Source organism: Myotis lucifugus, unplaced genomic scaffold (genome assembly GCF_000147115.1).
Source record: "Myotis lucifugus unplaced genomic scaffold, Myoluc2.0 scaffold_82, whole genome shotgun sequence".
Lineage (NCBI taxonomy): Eukaryota > Metazoa > Chordata > Mammalia > Chiroptera > Vespertilionidae > Myotis > Myotis lucifugus.
The window spans coordinates 4,089,333-4,113,071 of record NW_005871130.1 but is presented as its reverse complement, the minus strand read 5'-3'; the positions used below and the strand labels follow the sequence as shown (position 1 = coordinate 4,113,071).

The window sequence follows — 23,739 nt, the reverse complement described above, 5'->3', positions numbered from 1 at the left end:
CTTTTTGCCACATTTTATCTTGCAGAGACATTGACAACAAGTGATTTTGGGAATGTTTGTTTATAGTTGGTTTGGGTTATAAGAATTCTCTTTCAAAAAGATCCACTAAAATGATTTTTTTTATTTTGCTTTGCTTTTGACAAAACCACAGGTTCCTTTCTGTCTTGGTAGCAGTGTTGTCGAACTCTGTGCATCTGTGAAATTCAGCAAGGGCAGCTCCAGGCGGGATAATGGCAGGGCCCCCAGCCCGTGTCTGCTGGAGCCCACAGCCTCAGGGGCAGGCAGCCCCACCGTGGGGCTGAGGGACTCCAAGCCAATACTGACCAACCCTCTTCCTTTTTACTTCTCTACCCAAACCTCCTAGAACAGAGGAATTTGGAAATCATGCAGAAATAATTTATAAATGGTCGGTGCCAGGGCTCAGCTAACCCGAGGTCCCAAGTCACCTCACATCTCAGATTTGCACAAGATGCTGGGCCAAGTCACGCCTTTGTGTTTAAATGCAAACAATCTCACAAGAGAGCCAAGTATTCTGGAAAATTCATTGGGAGAAGCACTTTAGGTAATTGAGCAATTCACTGTAGAGGGAATACCTTTCCCATAATCTGATCACCTGAAATAGTCCCATCCCACCACCCCCATATTTGAAAATGATTACAGCAATCCCCCCACAAACAGGCCATGAGGTGGGGAAAAGCCTTCTAACCAGCCTGAGAAAGTCCAGTCACGTCACTTTCCTCCGAAAGTGTATGGAGTCCCTACTCTGCGCTAGAAACAAAGGGAACCAAGACAAAAGTCCTTCATTTACTATCTCAACAAGATAATGACTCTATAAACCACCAGCTTCTAAAAGTTTGAAATGGATAAACTGATATAATGATTCATTTCATTTCATCTCACCCTCAAATACTGTACAAGCGAGAGTATAAAATACTCTCAGGGATAGAAAATGAGACACCCCCACACAGTCCACACCCCACGCATCTGAACTGACTATGAATTCAGCGCCATTGTGTGCTGACCCTGCGGAAAACGCTACCTAGAGAAATGTCCATCTTGCAACTGTTATAACTCATCCAGAGCCCAAATAAGTACATGTACAGGAGCTTTAAAATATTACCAAAGCTGTTTTTATTACTCCTAAACCCAGCACAGTGGCCTTTGGCATAACTATCCATTTCTAATACAAAATTGGATTAAATCAGTATCATCCAATGTATAAGTAGACCATGAAACATGTTGGAGATAAAAAAGTATTTCTTTTGTGAAAAAATAAATTAAAAATTTTCTTTAGTGGTGAATCAAGAGTGAATCACTTTGTCATTTTAGAACTGGTCAAATAGATTACAAATCTTGACTGAACACAGAAGTCATCATGCTGTAAAGCACTACACAGAAACATGGTTAAACGGCAAAGCCTCGCAGTGACTGCCCCCTGCTCCTGCCGCTGATGCGGCCACTTAGTGCTCAGTGTTAGTGCTGAAATACTTATTAGACACCCATATAAAGCGGTGGGTGTGAGAGGATGAGTGTGGGCTCACTGGTATGACTGAGGAAGCGTGTAAATTCAGATGAGATCAGCAATGACCAAGCGTGACACTTGCTTAGAAACCTCCCCAAGGCAGAGACTGCCTCTTTAAGAGGGATATGCAGGGCTTCTAACTGTAATCAAAAGTCTGCCACCCCACTTTTTAAACAACGAAGAAAATGCCATTAGATTTTAAAATGTTAATTTTCACTAGAATAAGGTAAAGACATGGAGGCTCCATGTATATGCAGACACTTCTGAAATTCTATTCTGCAAACTCCAAATTACCTACGTTACACGAGATTAAGTGGCAAAACGAGAAGACATCTAGGTTCACAAGTATCAACTGTATAATGTCATCTCTGCCTCACTTTGTACAAGAGAGTCTAGAAAAAAGAAATTAATTAGCAACAACTGACCCTTGGATTAATTTTTTCTTGGTGGTAGGGGGAAGGGTAGAGTATTGACTTTGAAATAAACTTTTGGGCGGGGAGTGGGGGGAGAATATGCAGAGAAGGCATGAGATCTCTCTAAAAATGTAACCAGACAACAGTCCTATATTACATGTTTTCTTAAAAAGGTTTCACTTACGTAAATCCAAGGGATCAGTTTTTTTGTTAAAAAATGCGTCTCCTCATAAGTTAGAATATTCTTCTGCAGAGAGGGAATCCACGTGAAGAAGGGAAATGCACCTTACTGTGCAGAACCTTAGACCTGGACTAAAATGCACACCTCTTGCACATAAATGTTACGTAAGAGGTTAGACGTCAGAGAACAATGGTTATAATCGTAAAACAAAAACTCACATTTCCTTAAAAATGACAATGGGCAGAGTACAAAATATCCTAAAGAAAGTTTCCCTAGTTAAATGCTGCGATTGGCTGGCACTGGAATTTCGCCATGGGGAGGACCGCTGGTACCACTTGTGAGGACAGGTGTTCTCCGTCCCCTCAGGGACACATGGCCAGAGGACATGGGCAGCCGATGAGCCTCCCACTGACCTGACGGGCCACAGGCAACATCCAGGTGGGCGGGTCTCCTTTCACACCCGTGCAAGCACCAATGGGTGTAGCTGAGGCAAAAGGCCAGCTGCAGGGGAACCACGTGTGGACCAGTGCACCCTGTGTGGGCAAGGGCACTGGAGTTTCCATTTCTGAAAGGATGCTTTTGTCCTAAGCCACTGACATTCTATGGGAATAACCTAATGGCTGGGATTCCATGCACACAGGGTTCCTCCCGAGACCTGGCATCACAGGAACGCACCCAGGCTCTCGCGCAGACCCGGCCACCTGGCACCGGTGAGCGTTCACTGTCTGGGTTCACAGAGGGAAAGGAAAGTGTCAAAGTTCCTTTCGGTTAAAAACTATCTGAACTTGGAATGAATTCATGTGCCAAACTTCCTTATATTAAATATTCTAAAGGGAGAAATGGGTCCCACTTCCTAACTTCATGTTTTATTTATTGTTCTTCCAAAAGAGATCTGCTAAGATGAGATCTTTCTGAAGATGCTGTTATCTATCCTCATGGTCCTGGCTGTGCAAGGCTGGAAATCTCTCGTCAGAAGACTTCATCGGCCACTAAGTCATAAAGAGCAACCTGCACTCCACCCAGGGCTCCATAAACTGTCTTTACAAAATCTTATCTTTTCAAGGAATGTTTTGCAAAGAAGCAGCTTTTATAATTAGAAAGTGAATCAAAGTAATACACTAATATCTTGTGTTTGCTTGCTAATAAACTGAGAACACTCACAAAACGAATTGTTGATAGGGTTTTTCCTTTTTCTTTAACCAAAGTAGTAGTAGTTTTAGATTCTCGTGGTACAGAGTTCAGGGCTGTGCTTGAGTACAATTAAGAATTAAATAAACCCCTCTTAGAGATTGTCCTGAGATGACATTTAATGCTAAAAACAAAATAAATAAACTAGCAAGAACAAAATTTTTTAAATTCCAATAACTGCAACTTGGGATTTTTGTTTACCAAAATTAATGAACATTTCTAAAATATTTTAATACAAAATTATAAAAGAAAGTGCATTAGAAGCAAAACCTTTAAAACTCTGGCAAAATTACATTATTCTGAATACACTGACTACAGCCAGGTACACACACCAACATTCAAGGAAAACCTCAAGATATATAATAAGTCCAGCATCACAAGAATAAGTCAAATAAGGCTTTTTCCCCTTAAAAAAATATACAATACACAACACAGTTTGAAAAAAAAGTAATATTATTTAACAGTTTTCTGACTTAAATATTTTCACATAACAAAAGTTTTTATATCACCATGTTACTTATATACATATCCAAAAGTGAACAAAAACAAAAAAAATCAAAAGATGCCCTTTCAAAAAAATAAGAGTGAAATGTCTCTTTTTTTCAGGAACCTGAAATGAGTTCCTCTCTTAATATACAAAGTCCGTACACTATTTACAGTATAATAAACTGCCCTCTGAAACCAGAGAAGAAATGAGAGAACATAAAGGCAGTTATTTTTCAGAAAAATAAAAACAGCCCAGCTCTATGTTACAATGAAAAAGAGACCCATTTATTAATAAAATGAACACAATACTGGTCTGAAGTGCTCAGAGGGAGGTAAAAGCGCTGATGCTCTCTCTGTAATGGGGACGAGTGCTTATATTTACAAAATATACTGTTCAGCCACACAGAGGCCCATATATCTGTATGTACATATGCACTTATATATAGAACATATAAATAACTTCAAAGGGGAAATTCACATGGAGAGAGAACTTTCCATCTTTGGAATGCTGCAGGAAGGACACGCCGCCCCGGCACGGGGGGCTTGGTGTGGGACATGTTGAATGTGGCACCATTGATGAGACAAGAATTCCCTGAAATAAAAACACACCTGCTGATGCATGAGTAGGAAAACACGGGCTCAGGTGGGCTCTTGCCCTTCGACTACAGATAGACCTAATGTCGCGGTGAGAAGGGCCAAGCTCCTTTCTCACTTTCTGTTGGCAACGGAGGGCTTGTACTTTCTGCAACGGTCTGGCCCGTGGACCTGCTTGTCGCTGGTGAGGCAGGGCAGCGTCGCTTGCGGACTGAGTCGTCCTTGTCCGTGTGTCGGGTTTACTCTGCTCCCCAGGTTTACGCTCAGAGGCTGCCTTCTTATAACTAATGATTAGATATTTTAATGCAGAGAACTGGTCCAGCCATTTCTCAAGGTATTCGTTCTATTAACTTACAGACTAAAAAGAGTCAGTTTCTACTACCTTCAAAATGCACAGAGAAAAGAAAAGGAACTTCCCTGTGTGGTCTAACATTTTTTTTGGACTTTGTGCACCTACCTGACATTTGTTTTATAAGCTATGCTTCTTAGAACATAAAGCATGAAGGAAAATATGACCTTTTCCATGTTAACTTGTCTTTGTAATACAAAGAAATCACACTACAATGATAGTAAGATCCAGTTAACTTGTGTGTAACTAGACGCACTGGCCACGGAGCAGAGGGTGAAACTGCCTGTCGCGTACCTGAGTTCAGTGATTTGTAGACAAATGAGAACAATGCGGTTACATTTCCCCGGATTTTTCCCTAAGTCTCTGAAAGACAATGATTCTTTAGATAATTTTATAGCTAAAAACCTACTGTGGTAACATGTTTAACACTTGAAGCTTCGAAACAGAAATTCCAAGTGCTTCGTTCTGCACAGCACAGAACCTCAGAGATGTCCCAGGGTGCTTGGGCTGCTCAGAAGACATTGGCCAGTGCCTGCCACTCGCCGGCGGCCTCAGGCACCACTTCCTCCAGATGCAGGGTCTGGCTCAGCTCCTCGGTGCCCTGCTCCTGGGGGACCGCGGGTTCCTGCAAGGCTCCTGCAGGGCAGACAGAGCACAGGCGGATCAGACTCCAGCAGCACAAAGTACTCAGTTAAAGGACAGCTGGAATAGAGACAAGGACTTTCTACTGATAAATGGAGGGCTTTCCACCCCAATGAGGAGAGCCATTTGAGCGCAGTTTGAATGATTCAGGGGTGATGTCGGTACTAACTGTGAAAATGGCAGTGGCCATGGACAAACCCGCCCGTGAGGGTGCTATTCCTGCGGTATCAGTGAGGTGGGGCAGACACTAACATTCACAACTCGCTTCTTTTCCTGATAGGAAGTAAAGCAGGCCCTGGAGCGTATCCGTTAAAATGAACTTCCTCTCCCTCAAAACCCCACAACAGTGTCTTCTTCCTCTGGTCGCCAGTCAGCATGCAGGCCCGTCAGCTTCACGCACAGGCCACACCACCCTAACACCTAAGTAAACCTGAGGCCCATCTGTCAGACACCAAAGGCTCTATTCAGCACATCCATACAACACGAGCAGCTCAGCCCTGCATGGCCACTGCAGCCCACCCAGCCACTGACCATCACCCCTCTCTTCACAAAGACTGGTGCAGGCCCAGGTTTGTGGGACACAGCAGGGGGCCGCAGCCTCAATACGCCCAGTGTTAGTGTGTCAACATGGACAGAGGCCCGTCTGTGGACAAGATGGCCTGACTCTGCCCTATGAGAGCCAGGCACACAGACAGCACTGGGCACGGAGAGGCCCGGCTGGACCCACACTTGGCATCCTGCACTGAACACTTGGCCTTGCACTGCATCTGGGGAAGGCTTCCCCAGGGCCCATGGGCGGGATGCAGCACCGGCCCCCTACAGAAGGCGCAGTGTGCACAGGGGCCTCACCAGTGTAGCTGTGCGCCCGCTTCATGTGGAGCTTCATGTTGCTCTTCTGGGTGAAGCCCATGACACAGTAGTCACACTTGTAGGGCCGCTCGCCTGTGTGCTTCTTCATGTGCACCTGCAGCGCGCTCTTCTGGTTGAAGGCCTTCTCGCCGCTCCCCTGAGGGCAGAGCAACCAAGTCAGGGCCTGAGCTGCCCTCGAGGAGCACATGCAGGAGACAGGCACATGCACACGACGGGCACACCCACACGACGGGCACACCCACACGACGGGCACACCCACACAACGGGCACATGCAGGAGCCGGGCACACACATGGAAATGACTGGCAGATAAGGGCTGATTCACAGGGGTCACCATGGTGTCCTTCCTGCTCCCGCCAGCAAGTCCATTCCATGGTGACACATGAGAGACTGCCAGAGGCTGCTGACAGTCCTGAAGACTTCATAAATGAGGGGCACAGTGTTTCCGACCCACTGGGGCAGGAAAACAAAAAGACCTTCAGGACATGAGACTGTCCTACCACTTGATTAAAATTAGGACTTATGAAGTACTTTAAAAAACATGTAACTGCTTTCATGTTAATTCAGACACTGGAAAGTGAAAGGAAAAGCTGCTCAGTGCGACTTCTGCTGGGTGCCTGCATGTGGACCAAGAAGGTGGACAGGTCCCAGGAGGCCCTAGGCCCCACCCTGAGCAGAAGGTGCTCAGGCCTGGGGAGCCCAGGCCAGGCGGAGGCGGAGGACAGAGCCTGGGACATAGGAAGGGGTCTCTGTGTGAGGAGGAGGGAAGGGTGAGAGGCAGGGAGAGTTTGCTCCCTTATTGTGTGTTTTTCTGAGACTGACTGACTTAGTGGAGACAGAAAAAGCCAGTAGAGAAATGTGAGGAGAGACAGGAAGGAAGCCCTGCGGGACCACAAGGTAGTCTGGCCTGACACTGTGCTTTATGCTCACAGTCTGAGCAGCAAAACCTTTCACTTAAAGGCTAGTTACCGCAATAACGTGATAAAAATTAGGACAAACGGCATACATGGTCCTTGTATTATACACAATGTGTGCTATGGTGAACAAGTATTCCATGCTAAGTCCTGGTTCCTCCAGGTCTGGTCAGAGGTCCCTGTGCCAGGAGCCCGCAGCCCCGCGGCTCCTCACCTGTGTGGATGCGGCTGTGGCGCTCCAGCTGGCTCGGTTTGGCAAAGGCCTTCTCACAGGTGTCGCATTTAAACACTCTGGGCTTCTGCGAGCTTAGAGAAGGGCCAGCTTGGTGTGTCTGCATGTGCTCCTGTTAAAGACAACACAGCAATGAAGGAATGTCCGTGGTCACAGGAACTGCCCCACCTTCGGGCACTCAGGTCCTGTCCAGTTACATGTGGCTACAAACAATGCCGCAACGAATGACCTTGGGCATATTTTGTGCTGATTCGCAAGCAGGTGCAGAGACCCTTGGTTAGGGCCTCCCCGTTCCCCTACAGAAGGTGTACCGAGCCCAGTCTCACCAGCACTGACGGGATTTCAGTCTCCCCACACCTGCCACAGGTGCTCACCGCTTTTTTAGCATTGGCCACTCTGAGGCATGACAGTCTCTCCATGTTCTTCTCATTTGCATTCGACACTGACTATGACTAACATATGAACATCCAATTGGCTCGTGCAGCCACCAAGCCTCTTAGGACAGTGGTTCTCAACCTTGGCTGCACATTAGAATCACCTCGGAATCTTTTTAAAATCCTGATTTCTGGGCCTCATCCTCCGGAAATTCTGTTTCTTTTTACTAATGTTGTGGCCCCACCCCATAACAAAGAAACAGAATGTCCAGAGGATGAGGCCCAGAAATCAGGATTTTAAAAAGATTCCCAGGTGATTCTAATGTGCAGCCAAGGTTGAGAACCACTGTCTTAGGACTAAAACACACCGGTAAACACCCTTACCTCAACTGACGTTTTCCTCAAAAAAATTACACAAGTTGTCACTGAAATTTGTAGTAATGTTTGTGACTCAAGAGTTGTGCCCTTCATTGAGCGTGAGTGGGCTGGGCATCGGGGGAGGGGCTGCAGTGGCAGCTGAGGGCACTGTACCTTGAGGTGGGTGGCCCGCTTGAAGGCCTTGCTGCACACGGGGCACACGTGGATGCGCTCCCGGCCGTGCGCATCCTTGCTGTGGTGCAGCAGCAGCGCGGACGACGCAAAGCTGCGGCCACACTCCACACAAGGGTGCTGCCGGCTCTCCTTCTCGGGCTGGCCGCCCGGGGCCAGGTGGGCAGAGACGTCAGTTACCTGAGATGGGTCAGAAATCCAGGACTTTACTCAATGGTGAAGTTGGCACACCAACAGAAGACAACAGACACACTTCATAGGCACCAGCCACAGTTCCTGGCATGTCCTTGTGGACATGGTCAGTGGGGCCTGGTGCCTTTAGACCAGGATGGCACCCACTGAGAGTCCTGACTGAATGGGTTCACAGAACAGAAGGGGTCACCTGAGAGTGACTGCCAGCTGCCTGTCTGCTTCCACATTGCTGTCCTTCCCACTCAGGGCTGCTTCCTCATCTGAGAAACATAACTAATCACAGTACCTGCCTGTAAGTGTTCAGTGTCAGTTAAATGAGGGACCGTCCCTGGCACACAGCAAGGACCCAGTAAATGCTGTTAGTGCGAGGATTAGCTTCGACACACAGAAATGATATTGCTAACAAGTACTATTGCTATGGCTGGAGATGTCTTTTAGCAAATGGCACCACAAATAATTCTCAGCTTTTGATTGGATTAAAGGATTTCCCCCAAACTTTGGATCACACCCTTTAGTAGGCTTTCTATTCATTCTAATAGGATGCCATCAATACTCTAAAAATAACTAACAAAATAAATGAATGAAGCAGGAGGCCTTCCCTGCTTAGCTCTTATAAACAGGAGTTTCGTTTAGTGGATAAAAATTTATGATGACTTAGTGAATGAAAACTATAAACAATTCTAAAGAAAAATGATGGAATTTTCTATTTCCAGCCTAGTATTCTTCATAATACTAGAAAAGACAAAAATGGATATACTTTAAAGAAAACAGCACACAGTGTCTGCAGGGTGCTCTAATATTGATCAGCACTCAATAAAAGAGAATGGAATGAAAGAAGAAAAGAAAGAGCAAAGGTCAGTAAGGAGAGCAGAGAGAATGCCAATGTGCCGCAGGAGCAATTTTGTGACACTGTGTCAGGTGTGAACATGTCTACATGAGCCTGTATGTGTAAAACAAGAAACAACAAAAACACCCGTGTGTATGCAGGACACCGAATAAGGCAGTGATGGTGAACCTTTTGAGCTCGGCGTGTCAGCATTTTGAAAAACCCTAACTTAACTCTGGTGCCGTGTCACATATAAAAATTTTTTGATATTTGCAACCATAGTAAAACAAAGATTTATATTTTTGATATTTATTTTATATATTTAAATGCCATTTAACAAAGAAAAATCAACCAAAAAAATGAGTTCGCGTGTCACAGGTTCGCCATCACTGGAATAAGGCATTATTTCTTGTGAGTCAAAAAATGTTTGAGAGCCACTAGAGTAAGCGGTGCTTCAGGCTGCTCTGTAAGTGCAAATACACACCGTGGTTTACGGGTAGTGCACTCGAAGCATGCGGTGACAGAGCCCAAGCGCATGGCACTCAGATCCACCAACACACTCAATATTCATCGCTTCTGAACCCAACACCTCACTGTGAGAGGGAAGCGCTCACTGTGCCGCTCCCTGAACCATGACAACCACGGATGTCTCTGAGTCCTGGGTGCCCTTAGTGCATCACTGAAGTGTGGTCTTGAGGACCCCGAGACCAATGTGCAACCATTTTACAAATAGAAACTCAGCAAGATGAGGGAAATTCCCTATGCTGGTCATGTCTACCTTCTTTATGGAAAAGTCCTGGCCCCACTAAAAAAACAGTGAGTCATTATCTTGACACTCATTTGCTAAAATTGCTGAAGCATAAAGTTAATGCTTCTTCCATTCAGAGATTGTTACTATATTTGTAACTCTGAAAAGCTTTAAGGAAAGAGTGTTTAGACGCTTTAATATTTAGAACTATCATTCACTGAATATGGGACAACATGCATTTTAAGAAATGAGACTAGTCAAAGGACAAATAGGTCACGCACACACATATGACTGTGTATATGAGAGAAAATATAACAAGTCTATAGAAGACCAGCAAAGGTCTTTCAAGAAAACCTATAAAAAAACTAAATGGGAGTAAATGGCACATGAGGTCTGATCAGTAGGCAAGTAGAAGATGTTAATAAATTTCTAACTAGATCCATACACATTATTGTTTGCTACCTCTCACTTTGTGGTGCAATAAATCATGGAAGGAACAATATCTAGTTTCAGCCTTTCAGCACATGCTGTCCCTGGACCCTCCACAGCTCATACCATTCACACTCAGGATTTGCTGGAGACCCACCTCCTCATTCCCCATCTCATCTGAGTCTGTGCTTTTAAAAAGCATGAATGGTTGTGAGCGACAGTGTGCCCTGTACCTGGTAGGCGATCTCTTCACAAGCAGTGGACCCTGGCTGTGGGGTGTGGCTCACCAAGATGACCTGTGGTGAGCCTGCTCCTCCGTGGCCTGAGAGGGAGGGATCGGTGAGCAAAGCTGGGAACTGCTGACCCTGCCGAACAAGGATAATCACTACTGTAGACATCATAACATTATCATATCCAGTAATAATGTAGAAGATCCGTTATGGTGCAGTCATTTTGGAAAACAAGTTGACAGGTCTTCAGAAGGTAACCACAGAATCACCATATGAATCAGCAATTTAGTTTGGAGGTATCTATCCCCCAAATGAAAACCTATGTCCGCTTGTAACCTTGTACATGAATGCTCATAGCAGCACTACTCACGGTAGTCACAAAGGGGAAACAGCCCATAATATCTAGGAACTGGGTAAACAAAATGTGATATCTATATAATGAAATATTTGACAATAAAAAGGAATGAAGTATGACACAGGCTACAACATGGATGAATGTTGAAGGCAGTCACTAAGTGAAAGGGGCCAGTCACAAAAGACCACACATTATATGATTCCATTTATGGAAAATATCCTAACAGGAAAATCTGTAGGGACAGGAAGTATATCAATGGTTGCCAGAGGCTGGAGGACACAGCACAGCATGGGGTGAGTTTGGCACAAAGTCACAAAATGTCCTAAAAGTAGATATGGTGATGGTCACACAAATTTGTAGGCACGTTAAAGACCATTAAGTTGTTATAAACCTCATATAAAGAATGTTTCCTTGTTAAAAATACACATACCACTTTGCTGTATTACACAGAACTACGATGAGTCTTATGACCACTCCAGCACACCCTTCTCCACGGACTGGGAACCGGAGACAAGGCAATAATAGATATGGTCAGCGGGATGGGGGTACAGAGGGGAAGCTCAGCTTAAATGACCTGACTTTGTACTACAAATGCTGAATCTATATAAACAAGTTAATACAGAACTGGAACTGCTAAAATCAAAGCTACTTCTAAACATACCTTACGCAGAATCCAGACTCTCATTTGAAGCATATTAACTTGAAGACTCAACATCAGTGCCTAATGCTGAAGGGTAAGGAGTCACTAGGACACTTGGGCAAATGTCAGGTTCCCTGCAGCTGAAGGTGAGGCTGTTTCTCAATGTCTCCAGGAAAACAAAACTATCTGGGTTCCCACAGGGAAGATAAAGAATGGAGGGGGGGAGGACTGAGATGGCTCCTCCCCTCAGGGATGAGATGGCTTTAAAAAACTCCACCCATACAGAACGCTGGGTCCACTTCCTTTGGGAAAGACACTTGTGAGGCAGACAGAGCAGGGCAATGGGTAGGACACAGGCCGGTGGGGCACAGCTCCAGACAAGCAGAGCTTCTTAAATTGACTTAGATTTTTTTATTATTATTGTCTAAAGTTTCACATATGTGGATTCTTTTTTTTAAAAAATGTTTTTATTGATTTCAGAGAGGAGGGAAGAGTGAGAGATAGTAACATCAATGATGAGAGAGAATCATCGATTGGCTGCCTCCTGCACGCCCCCTACTGAGGATCGAGCCCACAACCTGGGCATGTGCCCTTGACTGGAATCGAACCCAGGACCCTTCAGTCCATAGGCCAATGCTCTATCCACTGAGCCAAACTGGCTAGGGCTGACTTGGATTCTTTACTTCCCATATGCCTTTAAAAAAGGTGAAATGATGGTATTTTAGGTATATCCATGTATTAAATTGTATTACCCAAACATGGGATAGATTGAAATGGTGCCATCTGTACTAACAAAGCTTTGTGTTATGACTCCCTTACAAGGGAAGGTTACCCATCTGCTATGTATCTGTTTCGGGTTTTTGGCCCACTCTTAGCACAATACCAATGTGGAAAAATGGTGTCAATCAAAATTAATAAATTCATATTTCCTATTTTAATAATCAAAGGTAAATACAACTGCTGGCCAGAAATTCAGATACACCTAAGAACCAGTGCTGGCTCATAAATTAACATTCAAAAACGATGATATTGGAGACTCTTAGCACATGTGGGCTTATCAAGGGGAAATGACAATTCCTTCCTGATTTGAAATGACAAAGCTATAGAAGAACAGATTAGCAGTCATCCAGGAGGAGGGGTGAGGTCCTTGCAGGTGGACACGGTCTGTACCTGACCTTGTGGATGGCAACGCCTAGGTGACACCATCTACAGATCTGCAAGATGCCATCCCTAGCATCCACTGGATAAAGGGTACACAGGATCTCTCTAAATTATTTCTTACAATTGCCTGTGAATCTACAATTATCTCAAAATAAAAAGTTTAATTAAAAACCTATACACAATGTAACTTACTAGTGTATTATTGCTGTTTCAATTGCTAATATTAAGTATTCTTAATGCAAATGCCTTGATTCAATAAGCAAAGTCCAATAAAATAAACCCAATGGTCAGCTGGAATCCACTGAAGTAGCACATGAAAGTTGTTTGTTTCTGGTTTGCATGATTACTTGAATCAATTTATTCCTTTGCTGTATTTGGTTTACACTAAGGTAGAAATTACAATAATCTCACTCCCCAAGGGCACATGATTCCCAAGTGCCCGCGCTGGCCGAGGGGGGGCTCTGGCTCCAGCTGCATCCAAGGGACAGGCTAAAACTGTCACCTAGCGAATGCAAAGAACTGCTCACTGACCTCTTACTTTAGTTATGATGAATAAATTAATTACTTAAGATTTTCTAATTAAAGCTGCCCAAGTTTTCAGCGTCTTCACTCAATGCATTATGTGACACAGATACCCCCAGACTGCACTCCCCCGGCAGGGACTCGTCTGAGCACATAAATGACTACTTATGGAGTCCTCGATGCAGCATATGCCCCTCAGTAAACTCATCTGTAAAACTAAATGCTGTGCAGCCACTAAAGCCTGGGCTGGAACCATGGATGGGGACGACCTTCAGAATGCAGGCAGATGGAAAGTTTAAATCGCACAAAATACACAGGAACTCTTTCCTGAAAACTTTAAAATACGTGTCAGTATATGTGCACAGGAAGGTGTGGAAGGGAATATACACTAAAATGTTAACAGTGGTTCCCTTTGGAAAGTAGATATTTTTAAGGAATACTTTTTTGTATTGTCTGAATTTTCTTGTTTTCCCCTTTTTGCACTTAATATATTCCTTTTTTTTTAAATCAGAAAAAGATCTTCAATTTCAAAAGAAAATGTTCAGAACACATATTTGAGAAGAACTAATTAATGAAGTTTCCCAATCACCCCTGACAGAGTGCCATAACTGCATGATGACGGGACAGGTGTGCACCTACCTGAGAAGCGATGTTGAGTGTGACCGTGTCCAGTTCTCCTGAGAGCAAGCCCTGAGTGTCAGCCAGAGTGAGGGTGACGCTGGCCTCGCCTCCCACTCCTGACGAAGACATGACCAGGTTCTGAGCAGAGAGGGCCGACGGGGATGCGGGAGCCGTGGAAGAAAGGCTGCCGGCTGCAGTGCTAAGTTCTACAAGAAAGGCCAGGCAAGCAGATCAGTGGGGAAGCTGCGGGAGTGGGAAGGATAGTCTTCACAAAGGAGCAAGCCTGTCGTCACCAGCACCTGCACCGTCTAAGCTTCTGAAATGGCATCACAGAAACCACAGAATCTCTGATTCCAGTTTTACGGCAAGCTTTCTACAGTTCCTAAATGTCTTTGTACATAAACATACTCTGTTTTAGTATAACAGAGGGAAAGAACAGTGAAAGGAGAGTAAAAACCTGACCTTACAGTCTCTGTCACGGCTACCACCACGGAAGGAAACTCCAGCAAGAACTTCCAGGACCCTGTCCCAGCAGGACCAGAGCCCAGCCACAGAGAGGAGTCCACTGATCCCTGAGCAACCATCAGGCCCCATGCAGAAACTAATAGAGCACAGTTATTAAAGAATTCATGTAATTACATAAATGATATATACAGGAGATAGAATGGTGCCAGTGAGCAGGTCAAAGGGGATTTGACTCAGTGCGGTGACTTCTCTGCTCACGTTCACACTGTTACCACCTCACATCTGCTTGTCCTGAACACAGGCCATCCAGATAAAACTGGACAGAAACGCTGCCTGAGCCTGCCATTCGCTCCCTAGCAGTTTATCTTAGAAATGGCATGATTAATCTGAAACAAGGTCACTGTAATGCCTAGGCTCACTGGCATGGCCTGAATCCTGGAAGTGACTTTGACTCTAAGGTAAATACTGCCCAATAATAAGACAATCTCTTGACCAATACTGTGCAGATGGGATCAGCTACTTAATTGTAAGTAGTACTAATGGAATATGCAAACCTCTCTAAAGATGCGCTTAACACCAAGAATGGAGTAGTTATTTGAAGTCTCTTCCTAACTCAGGACTGTTCAAAGATGGATGCCAAGTCCTTCACCTTCGAGAGGTACCATCACCATGTGTCCAAGGAAGCCGATGTAGAAGGGAGACCCTTCATGTTGATTAACCAGATGGCAGGAGTTTCAAGACTGGAGCTGAGACAGCCTCAGAGTTCTTCATGTGTCCTCATTCCACCCGCTCTCTCCACCTGATCAAAACTCCAGGATCACCAAGTAGCATAAAAACCATGTAAGTGAAGACATCAGGCACTCTCCCTGTCTGCACATCAGTGTGCCGAAGGCTCACTAGATACATAGGTCACATCACCCCGGCCAGCCCCAGCCCCAGTGCAGCAGGCTGGGAGCCTGGTTTCCTGACACTCCAGAGTCTGCTAACCCTCTTTCCACTCTGCTGGTCCAACACGACCCACGCAGAGGGGGGAAGAGGATAATCTCACAGTCCAGGGACAGGATTCTGGATGTGGTCAGAAAATACATTCTTAACAACAAAGACACAAGGATGATTTTCAAAAAAAAGTCTGCTCTGTAACTTAAAAGTATATGATATACTTCAGATGTATTACCTATTATAGACCAAATTATAACCCGAAAGTCCTAATTTGTAGCCAATTAAAACGTAAAACAAAATTCCCCTTAGTTGAAAAATAAACAAACCACCTCTCATTTCAAATGAGTAAGAAGTAAGTTCTGTGACAGATTTCAGAGCCCCAAACTGAACAAGCGAGCAGACGCAGGAGGAACAGAGCCTGGAGCAGACTCAAGCCCAAAACCTAGTGGGAACCATCACTGGCCAGACGCTGGGGTGCTGGATCTGCCAATATGCTGTTTAGACCATTCCTAATCACTCAGGCCTCAGTTTACCCTTCAGCAAATGAGAGGATGGACAGAAAATTCCTCTAAGGTCCCGAGGGGCCCATGCCCTCCTTGGATCCAGCCAAATTCTACACCATGCCACCTCACCTCAGCACAGCAGAGATTATCTGGCCTGTAACACAATGTCACTCTCTTGGGAGAAGTGCTCCCCATGGGCCCATAGTGCCACTCCCTGCTCAGCCCAGTGTCCAGAGAAGTCACCCGGACTGAGTCAAATCCCCTTTGACCTGCTCACTGGCACCATTCTATCTCCTGTATATATCATTTATGTAATTACATGAATTCTTTAATAACTGTCTGTGCTCTATTAGTTTCTAGGACCCAAAATTCCAGGGGACCATGTGTGTCTTGCTCAGTATCATGTTCTCAGACTTAGTACAATGCTTACACCCAGGACACAACACAATCTCTTGCTGAATAAATGAATTACTGGATAAGAAAGCATTTCAATGAAGCACAAAAAAAGTCTAGCTGTGGGTACAAGTACCTGTAAGATCAAACTTTTTCTCAAAAAATGAACTAGAGAGCTGGAAAATAAGAGGGCTAAGAAACTGATAAAACCGCTACAAGGTAAAGAACATGAGAAAGGTATGGCATCCTAAACTGCTAACAGTTACTTATGAAGGTGTGATTTTATACAAGCTCATTTCCTTTTAATTGTGCTCATTTATTTTTATAAGAGTCTACTCCTCAACACCTTAGAACAGCGGTTCTCAACTTGTGGGTTGCGACCCCATTGGCGGTCGAATGACCCTTTCACAGGGATCACCTAAGACCATCCTGCATATCAGATATTTACATTACGATTCATAACAGAAGCAACATTACAGTTATGAAGTAGCAATGAAAATAATTTTATGGTTGGGTCACAACATGAGGAACTGTATTTAAAGGGCCAGAAGGTTGAGAACCACTGACTTAGAAGGATGTCTTTCAATTGTGTTATCCTACTGTGGCTGGGCAGAAAATTCACACTGCAGGGCCCAGAGGATGATGAGCCAGGACCTCACAGCCCAGGGGGGAAGGGGCAGCTTCATGGAGCCATCAAAGTGCCCACGTGCATGAATACATAATGCCCTAGGTATCTGAATACCATTACTTACTGCTGTTCCTTAAGAGATAGAATTATCAATTGGTTGATAACTCTACAGAGACCTCTACCACCATCAACCACTGTGGAATGACACTGCATGTGACAGGACGAGGGGCTGAGATATCGTGCTAACAGATGGCTCACTCCTTTCCACTGACCTTCAGATCCCACAATGTCACCGTCAGTTTCATACCTGAAGCGGTCAATGCTGCACTCTGCGTGAGAAGCTGGTCATTGCTGATTGTCAGGGTGGCACCTGCAGACTGATTACTGACCGTAGCCCCGGACAATCTTATCGTCCCGTTTAGCTCACTGCTTCCACCAGAACTGTGCTGAATAAGGTCTTGACCTAAATGAAAATTAATACTGTAATATCTGAAAGTAACATGGTGACTGACACTCTGGCAAGTGTGATGAATGTATAATACCATGTTTATAGAAAAAAGTGAAAGTAAGACTATGAAATACATTTCCCTAAATGAAAGTATTTGTTCACACTTTTTAAGCTGTATTTTTCAAATGCTTCTTAAAAGTTTTGCTTTAACTCAGCATTTAGGCACTTAAATTACACACTTTGTTGAATAAAACTTAAACTGAATTGAAAATATTTCCCAATGTGATGGACCACCAGGTGTAGCAAACTGTTAAAAAGGATCAAAGAGATACTACAAAATGATACCAGCACCTCCCTTAGCTGGCTCCCAGGTGGCCAGCTGAGCTGCAGCACCTTGGACGTCTGATAGGAGGGGCTCACTGCCACTGGGAGGCTCACAAGCACTCCAGCGCACCCGCCATGTGTTCCCAGCAGGTCCCACACCTGCTCATGCCAGCCCCTCAGCTAATGTCACATGTAATAGAACCAAATAGTATGGGAGCAGGTGAACATGAGAGTTAAACCTGCTGACGTTTCAGTGAGTACCAAACAGAATTCTTGGGAAAGATTGGACAAAGACAAGTTGCTTTTAAAAAGTTCTGCTGTCAAGTTAGGCATAAGCAAGCCAACGATACAGAACTGGAGGGAAAATCATCAGAAGACAAAAGGATGCTGCACTCTGCTCTGTCATTACCAGCACCCTCCGGGATTGTAAACAGACAACAGGACAGGAAGCCGCACACGGCGGGCTGAGTACGGGCAAATGAAACCGTACAACTGCCATGGGCAGAGCGGACCCGTTTTCAGGAGAGCTAGGATTCACTTTTTGGTTCTGTTTCACACAGCTTTTCATTAACAACTGGCCTGAAAACATGAGTTACAGAATCTTCACTGCATATGTGCAAGGTAACTCAGGGAGGTGAGGACCAGCCTCTCCTTTTACCCAGTGTGTGTCAAGTTTTCTTCAAATGACTTATGAATGGCTAACAGACTGTAAAATTTAACTGAAGTAATATTTGTGCACAGCCAAGGGTCCTGTGGGCAGAGCCACCCATAACATGTGCTCCGAGCTAACAGGTCAAACACGCTGGGGGCATGAATGACACGCAGGAGAAACACCTGACAAGAATACTGCAGTCTGAGGCAGAATGTATGGGCTTGGTAACAGACTCATAGGGTCCTTCTGCCAGTTTCAAGTGACCTACACTGCCAAACGGTATTCTCATTTGTTTATTTACCTCTCAATGTTTGCCATAGGTCACATTTGTATACATAATCCGAGTAGAATCTGAAAAGAGTAGGCAAGTAAGCTCCCTATAATCTTTGACAATGCACAGTTTATGTGGATTATATTCCTTTCGCTTAATGGAGCATGAATGAGACTTGTGACGCAACAGTTTTCTGCTCTTTGCTAAACAAAAAAATATGTGAGAAAAAAAATCACTTAAACTGGAAATGACGGAACTATCAATTTTAATTTCTGTTATCAAATTTGAGCAGTAACATTGTCACTATGCCTGAATTTCTTACCTGAATTACAAACACGTATTGGGCACTGGCTTTATGCAAAGCTGAGTGTACAGAAAGAATATAAATAAGACAGACTTAGATTGCAGGTAAAAATATGCTTAACATGAATGACTAACCAGAGATGGTCAGGGTGATTTCCTGTGGGGACCCTGAGGATGACGTGGTGGGCCCAGCAGCCTGTGCTAAGACCTGGCTGAGACTGGAGTTGTTGATGGTCAGGGTGATCTCATGGGGGCCACTGGAGGTGGACACCAGGCCTGGTGATGGCATCACTTGAGTGAGGTCTTGAGTCCCTGGTTATCGTTATAGAACAAAACAAAGCTGGGCTTAAAATGCAATATTCTCTTCTTATATTAAAAATACTTTAGTGAAACTGTTACTTCAAAATGAGAAAGATTTGAAAAAAAAAGCAGTTATCTCTAATTCCTTCACCTATAAAGATAAGAAAGCCTTATGAAATAGGAAGCCAATGGGACAAAATTAATTCCGTGAATGTTGCAATCTACATGCATATATTGAATAAACATCAGTTAAGGCATAGGACGTTTGTTTAGTGAGCTTTAAAAAGAGAAGAAATGGTATCACAGCGTCCTAAACTCAAATTCATGATGATGAGCACAAATCTGACCCTCCATGGTCCAAGCCCATAGGAGTGGCTCTTACCACTACTGCTGGTGGTCAGCACAGAGTCCTGCTCCGACATCGAGCTGATGGTCAGGTTGGCAGAGGTCACCGTGGGCTGTAAGGACAGGCCTGAGATGGGCTGGATGACCACACTGGCTGGGACCGTGCTGTCCGCTGTCTGAAGGGAGCTGTTGTGTGAGGTCGAGCCCGGCTCCCCCGTCAGTTGCTGAGCAAGCAGGTTGGTGGGCTGTAAGCTTTGCTGCAAGACACCTGGGTCAATCTGAAAGGCAGCACAGACATTTGTAATGAAGTTTCATGCTGTGTGACTCAGACTACATTCAAGCACAGAAAACCATGGCAGGTGCCACACCTGTAATGTGATGTTGTTAATGCCAGAGGTGTCGATTCCAGAAATTTGAACATTAGGCCCAACCAAGTTAGCCGCCAGCTGTAACTGGATGCCTTCCAGGGCGGCCAGGCTCCCATCCGTCAGAGACACTGTCCAGTCACTGCCACCTGCATGGAAAAAGAACAGGAAGGAATGGGTATCAATAGGAAAACCTAATTTTTATGTATGTATCAATATGATCTGGTGAAGGAACACTAAAACCCACTTTACACCATATACACACACTGTCTGATTCAATCATCACAAAACACACCTGTGAGGGAACACCACCATCCAGATCAGAAAACGAGGCTGAGAGCGGGTACACTGACTAGCCAACACCTAACATAGCAACTGCACTTCATTAGGCTCTGATCACACCCCAGGTCACGGACACAGGGAGAGTTGTTTCTCACATCTGCAGACATGTGGTACGTCTCAGGGCCCTTACTCAGTCCCCACCCGCAGCTGCAGCCATACCTGACACAGAGCCAGGGAGGACGGCCTGGCTCACTAGTCCTGGCTGAAGCAGGTTTGGATCAAACTGGCCAGTCAGAACCGAGTTGTTCATGATCAGCAAATTTGGGTCAGCAGAGGCCGGGCTCAGCAGGCTGGCGGGCTGCAGCCCCTCGGGCGCACTGCGTGGTGTGGACTTCCTGGCTTTCTTGGGGTCAGGCTTATAATGAAACTGCATGTGAGTCTTCCTCCGGCCAGACGTGCGGAAGCGCAGCTCACAGTGTGGACACTTGAAGGGCTTGGCTCCAGTGTGCAAGCGCATGTGGACCTTCAGACTCCCCTTGGTAGAGAAGGCGTTACTGCAGACGTGGCAGCTGAAGAGCTTCTGACCTGTGAAGGGTCAAAAGTCAGCGTCACATCCATGGCAGGGTGGGCGGCATGAGTGTGGAGCCTGTGACCCAGGGTTTAAAAGGGAACAGAGTCCCTCCTCCTGAGAGCGACAATAGCCCAGCTCTCACCACCACCACTTCTGACTCTGCAAAGGGCATGCTGATGGCTCAGCTCTTTATTTTCTTTCTTGAAAAGGGGGCACCCAGGAGCCAGCACAGGTAGAGGCCACCCGGGAGCGTGAGCTCTGGGCTTGCAGAGCCCTGGGTCTAGCACCATGTACCCACTGTGTCCAGAGTGTCATGAAGACCTCGCAGGCACCTGAGGGCCCTATCATGAGCATCAAGTTGCCCAGGAGAGTCCCAGGAGCAGAAATGTCGTGGTCTTGCTCCCCCAGAAACGGGCAGGCCGGGACACAGACCAGGACAAGAGAGGCCCTGACATTTTTCAGAGACACTGCTTTCCCTCCCAAGTGCACGGAGCGGACTGGAAACCCCAGCGTGCACAGTCACCATGAATGTCACCACACCTGCCCTGAGCAGTCAGCGGGCTGCTACACCTAGTGAGGCAAGAACAGGTGGGGTGCTCCCCTTAGACCCCAGCTGTTCACAGAGCCTCCAAGAGGGTCAAACACTCAGAACCTAACAAAACAGAAAAACTGTCCACAGTAGAGGCATGTCAGTAGGTTCAAGTATCTATTTACTTGGTTCCAAATATTAACCCATCAGAAAAAGATCATGGGGCTTTATAGAAACTTGTGAAACTCCATTGTGCTCTTTTGGTTAATTCTGCTTATAAACAAAAATTAAGACTATAAATTACCTCAACAGTCATCATCCTATAAATCATAATAACAACCCTAACATTTACTGAGAGTCACTTAACTCCTAATTTTACACATGAGGACCCGGAGGCTCAGACCAGTGGCTCAGAAGCAGAGGCCAAGGTCCAAGCCAGGTGGAGGTCGGCACCTGCCTCCCAACCACTCGGACACACTGTGGAATCAGGACTCAAAGGCTCAGCACAGCTTAATTAACCTCAGTCCCTCAAGTCAGATAAAGGAGAGAAAGTGGCTGTGGAAATTGTACATTAATTTTTTTCTTTTATAAGATTTGTCCCCCACATAAAAAGAATTACTACCATATAACTGTAATCAGATGCCAAATTCCAGTTTTTACAAAACCTCAATAAACCAAATCTCTTTGGCATTTAAGTCTGATTGAGAATACAAGATAACTGACAACTGGATATTTGAGACCTCGTCCCTTTTCCTTAGTGTTTTGTAGATCACTTTCCCCACATCAGGAATGAAAAATCCTTTATATCTATTTATCATGGTTCCTGGTTCTTATGCTTCCCGTAATTTGGGAGTATGTATGTGTGCACAATACAAAGGAGAAAACAAACACAAGACGCCACAGTCGGGCACCAGCGGTGCAGCCCACTCTTACCTGTGTGAGTCTTCACGTGGCAATCCAGGGTGGACTTCACAGTGAAGCTCTTCCCACACTCGTCACATCTGTATGGCTTTTCTCCCGTGTGAATTCGAACATGTCTAGCCAGGAAGCATTGGCAATTCAGTGTTTTTCCTTTTTATGTGATACACAATTCAAGCAAACTTCATGATTTTAAATTTGTAACTATCCATATAAATAAAAATTATGTGGACTAGGTACCAAATACATTTAGCCAAACAAAACCTTTAAGTTTCACTCTCTGCAAAAAAAACACCATAAACAAATCCAAAAGACAACATGAAACCTGAAAGGCCAATGAAATGAGGGCTCACTGTCCTAAAAACAAGAGCTCTCGCAGACCAGCAGTGTGGGGGCCGGCAGTACCCGTACAGGCTGCACCAGGTCCTCTTCAATGAATCACTAAGCTCCAATTAGAACTTCACTACTACCACAGTCTATTACATAGAAATAAGTACAAGCAATCTACAGAGCAAACACATTTCTAATTAACATTCTGCATGAGCTTAAAAGGAAGCCTCAAAATCTACAGCAGCTTGAAGTGGGGACTCAGGAAACCTGTCATTGTGCCTTTAGTGGCACCAGGCTCAGAAACGGCCTCCCTGACTGCAGTGACAATGGCCAGAGGGACACAGAGCACGAGGCCACCCACAAGGCCGCGCCTACCTGACAAGGTCGCTGGGCTTCTTAAAGCTCTTGGGACAGTAGGAGCAGCAGTTGGCGAACCTGGGCTCAGCCTCCAGTTCGGCCTGCCGGTCCTTCATCTCGCTGATGCGGTCCTTCTCGGCAGCCGACTGCACCAGCACCTGCTCTGACACTGTGGCGCTTTCCTGGGGCTGGATTTTGGCTAACTGCGCTGTCTCCTCCTCTGTAAAAGTGATGACCTCAGGACGAACCTTTCTAGATGCATTTCTTTCAGAATTTTCTTCCTCTTCCTCCATGCATATATCTAAACGAAGTACAGGCAAAGGGTCAAATCCCAATGAAAAATGTGTTTCCACAGAACAAGTATATTAGACTAAACGAGTATGTGTGGTTAAATTACTAATTTACTAGTTACTACTCAGTGGAGCTACATTTGAGATTCAAAGAGATTGTTCCCATCACTATTGTACTGAGAAACTAAAGCACATTCACCAGAAAGAAAGTCGGAGAAGGATGCGCCTTGGGGGAGGATCGGCGACATCAGAAGGATACTATGCCTAAAGGTTCACTTCTTACCCGCAGCTGCCAGCCCAGCAGAGAGCTCTGAGCCTGTCAGTGTCCACACCAGCCATGGGTATTCATAAATATAGTCACCCATTTCTTAACATGGACAGGAAATTAATTATCATCAAATAAAGGAAAGCAGCAGCCCATAAAAGGCCCAGTCAATAAACTGGCAAACAGCCCCCAATTACTGAAAGGAAAATATGTCTTTAAATATA

The 23,739-nt window shown here is 45.1% G+C and overlaps 1 protein-coding gene across 1 annotated transcript in view; it reads right to left on the bottom strand.

The window, feature by feature from the left end:
* Positions 1–1,107: 1,107 nt before the first annotated feature.
* Positions 1,108–23,739, bottom strand: part of ZNF236 (zinc finger protein 236) — an 81,444-nt gene continuing 58,812 nt past the window's right edge. Inside the window, exons 21-34 of the mRNA XM_014457630.2 lie at positions 22,979–23,261; positions 22,289–22,392; positions 20,475–20,840; positions 19,977–20,122; positions 19,646–19,886; positions 19,099–19,275; positions 17,273–17,428; positions 14,056–14,243; positions 10,742–10,873; positions 8,296–8,493; positions 7,363–7,502; positions 7,269–7,278; positions 6,225–6,381; positions 1,108–5,369 (exon numbers count right to left, since the gene is read on the bottom strand). Coding sequence (XP_014313116.1) covers positions 5,245–5,369; positions 6,225–6,381; positions 7,269–7,278; positions 7,363–7,502; positions 8,296–8,493; positions 10,742–10,873; positions 14,056–14,243; positions 17,273–17,428; positions 19,099–19,275; positions 19,646–19,886; positions 19,977–20,122; positions 20,475–20,840; positions 22,289–22,392; positions 22,979–23,261 — 2,423 coding nt within the window. The 3' untranslated portion in view covers positions 1,108–5,244. The remainder of the gene's footprint in view (positions 5,370–6,224; positions 6,382–7,268; positions 7,279–7,362; positions 7,503–8,295; positions 8,494–10,741; positions 10,874–14,055; positions 14,244–17,272; positions 17,429–19,098; positions 19,276–19,645; positions 19,887–19,976; positions 20,123–20,474; positions 20,841–22,288; positions 22,393–22,978; positions 23,262–23,739) is intronic.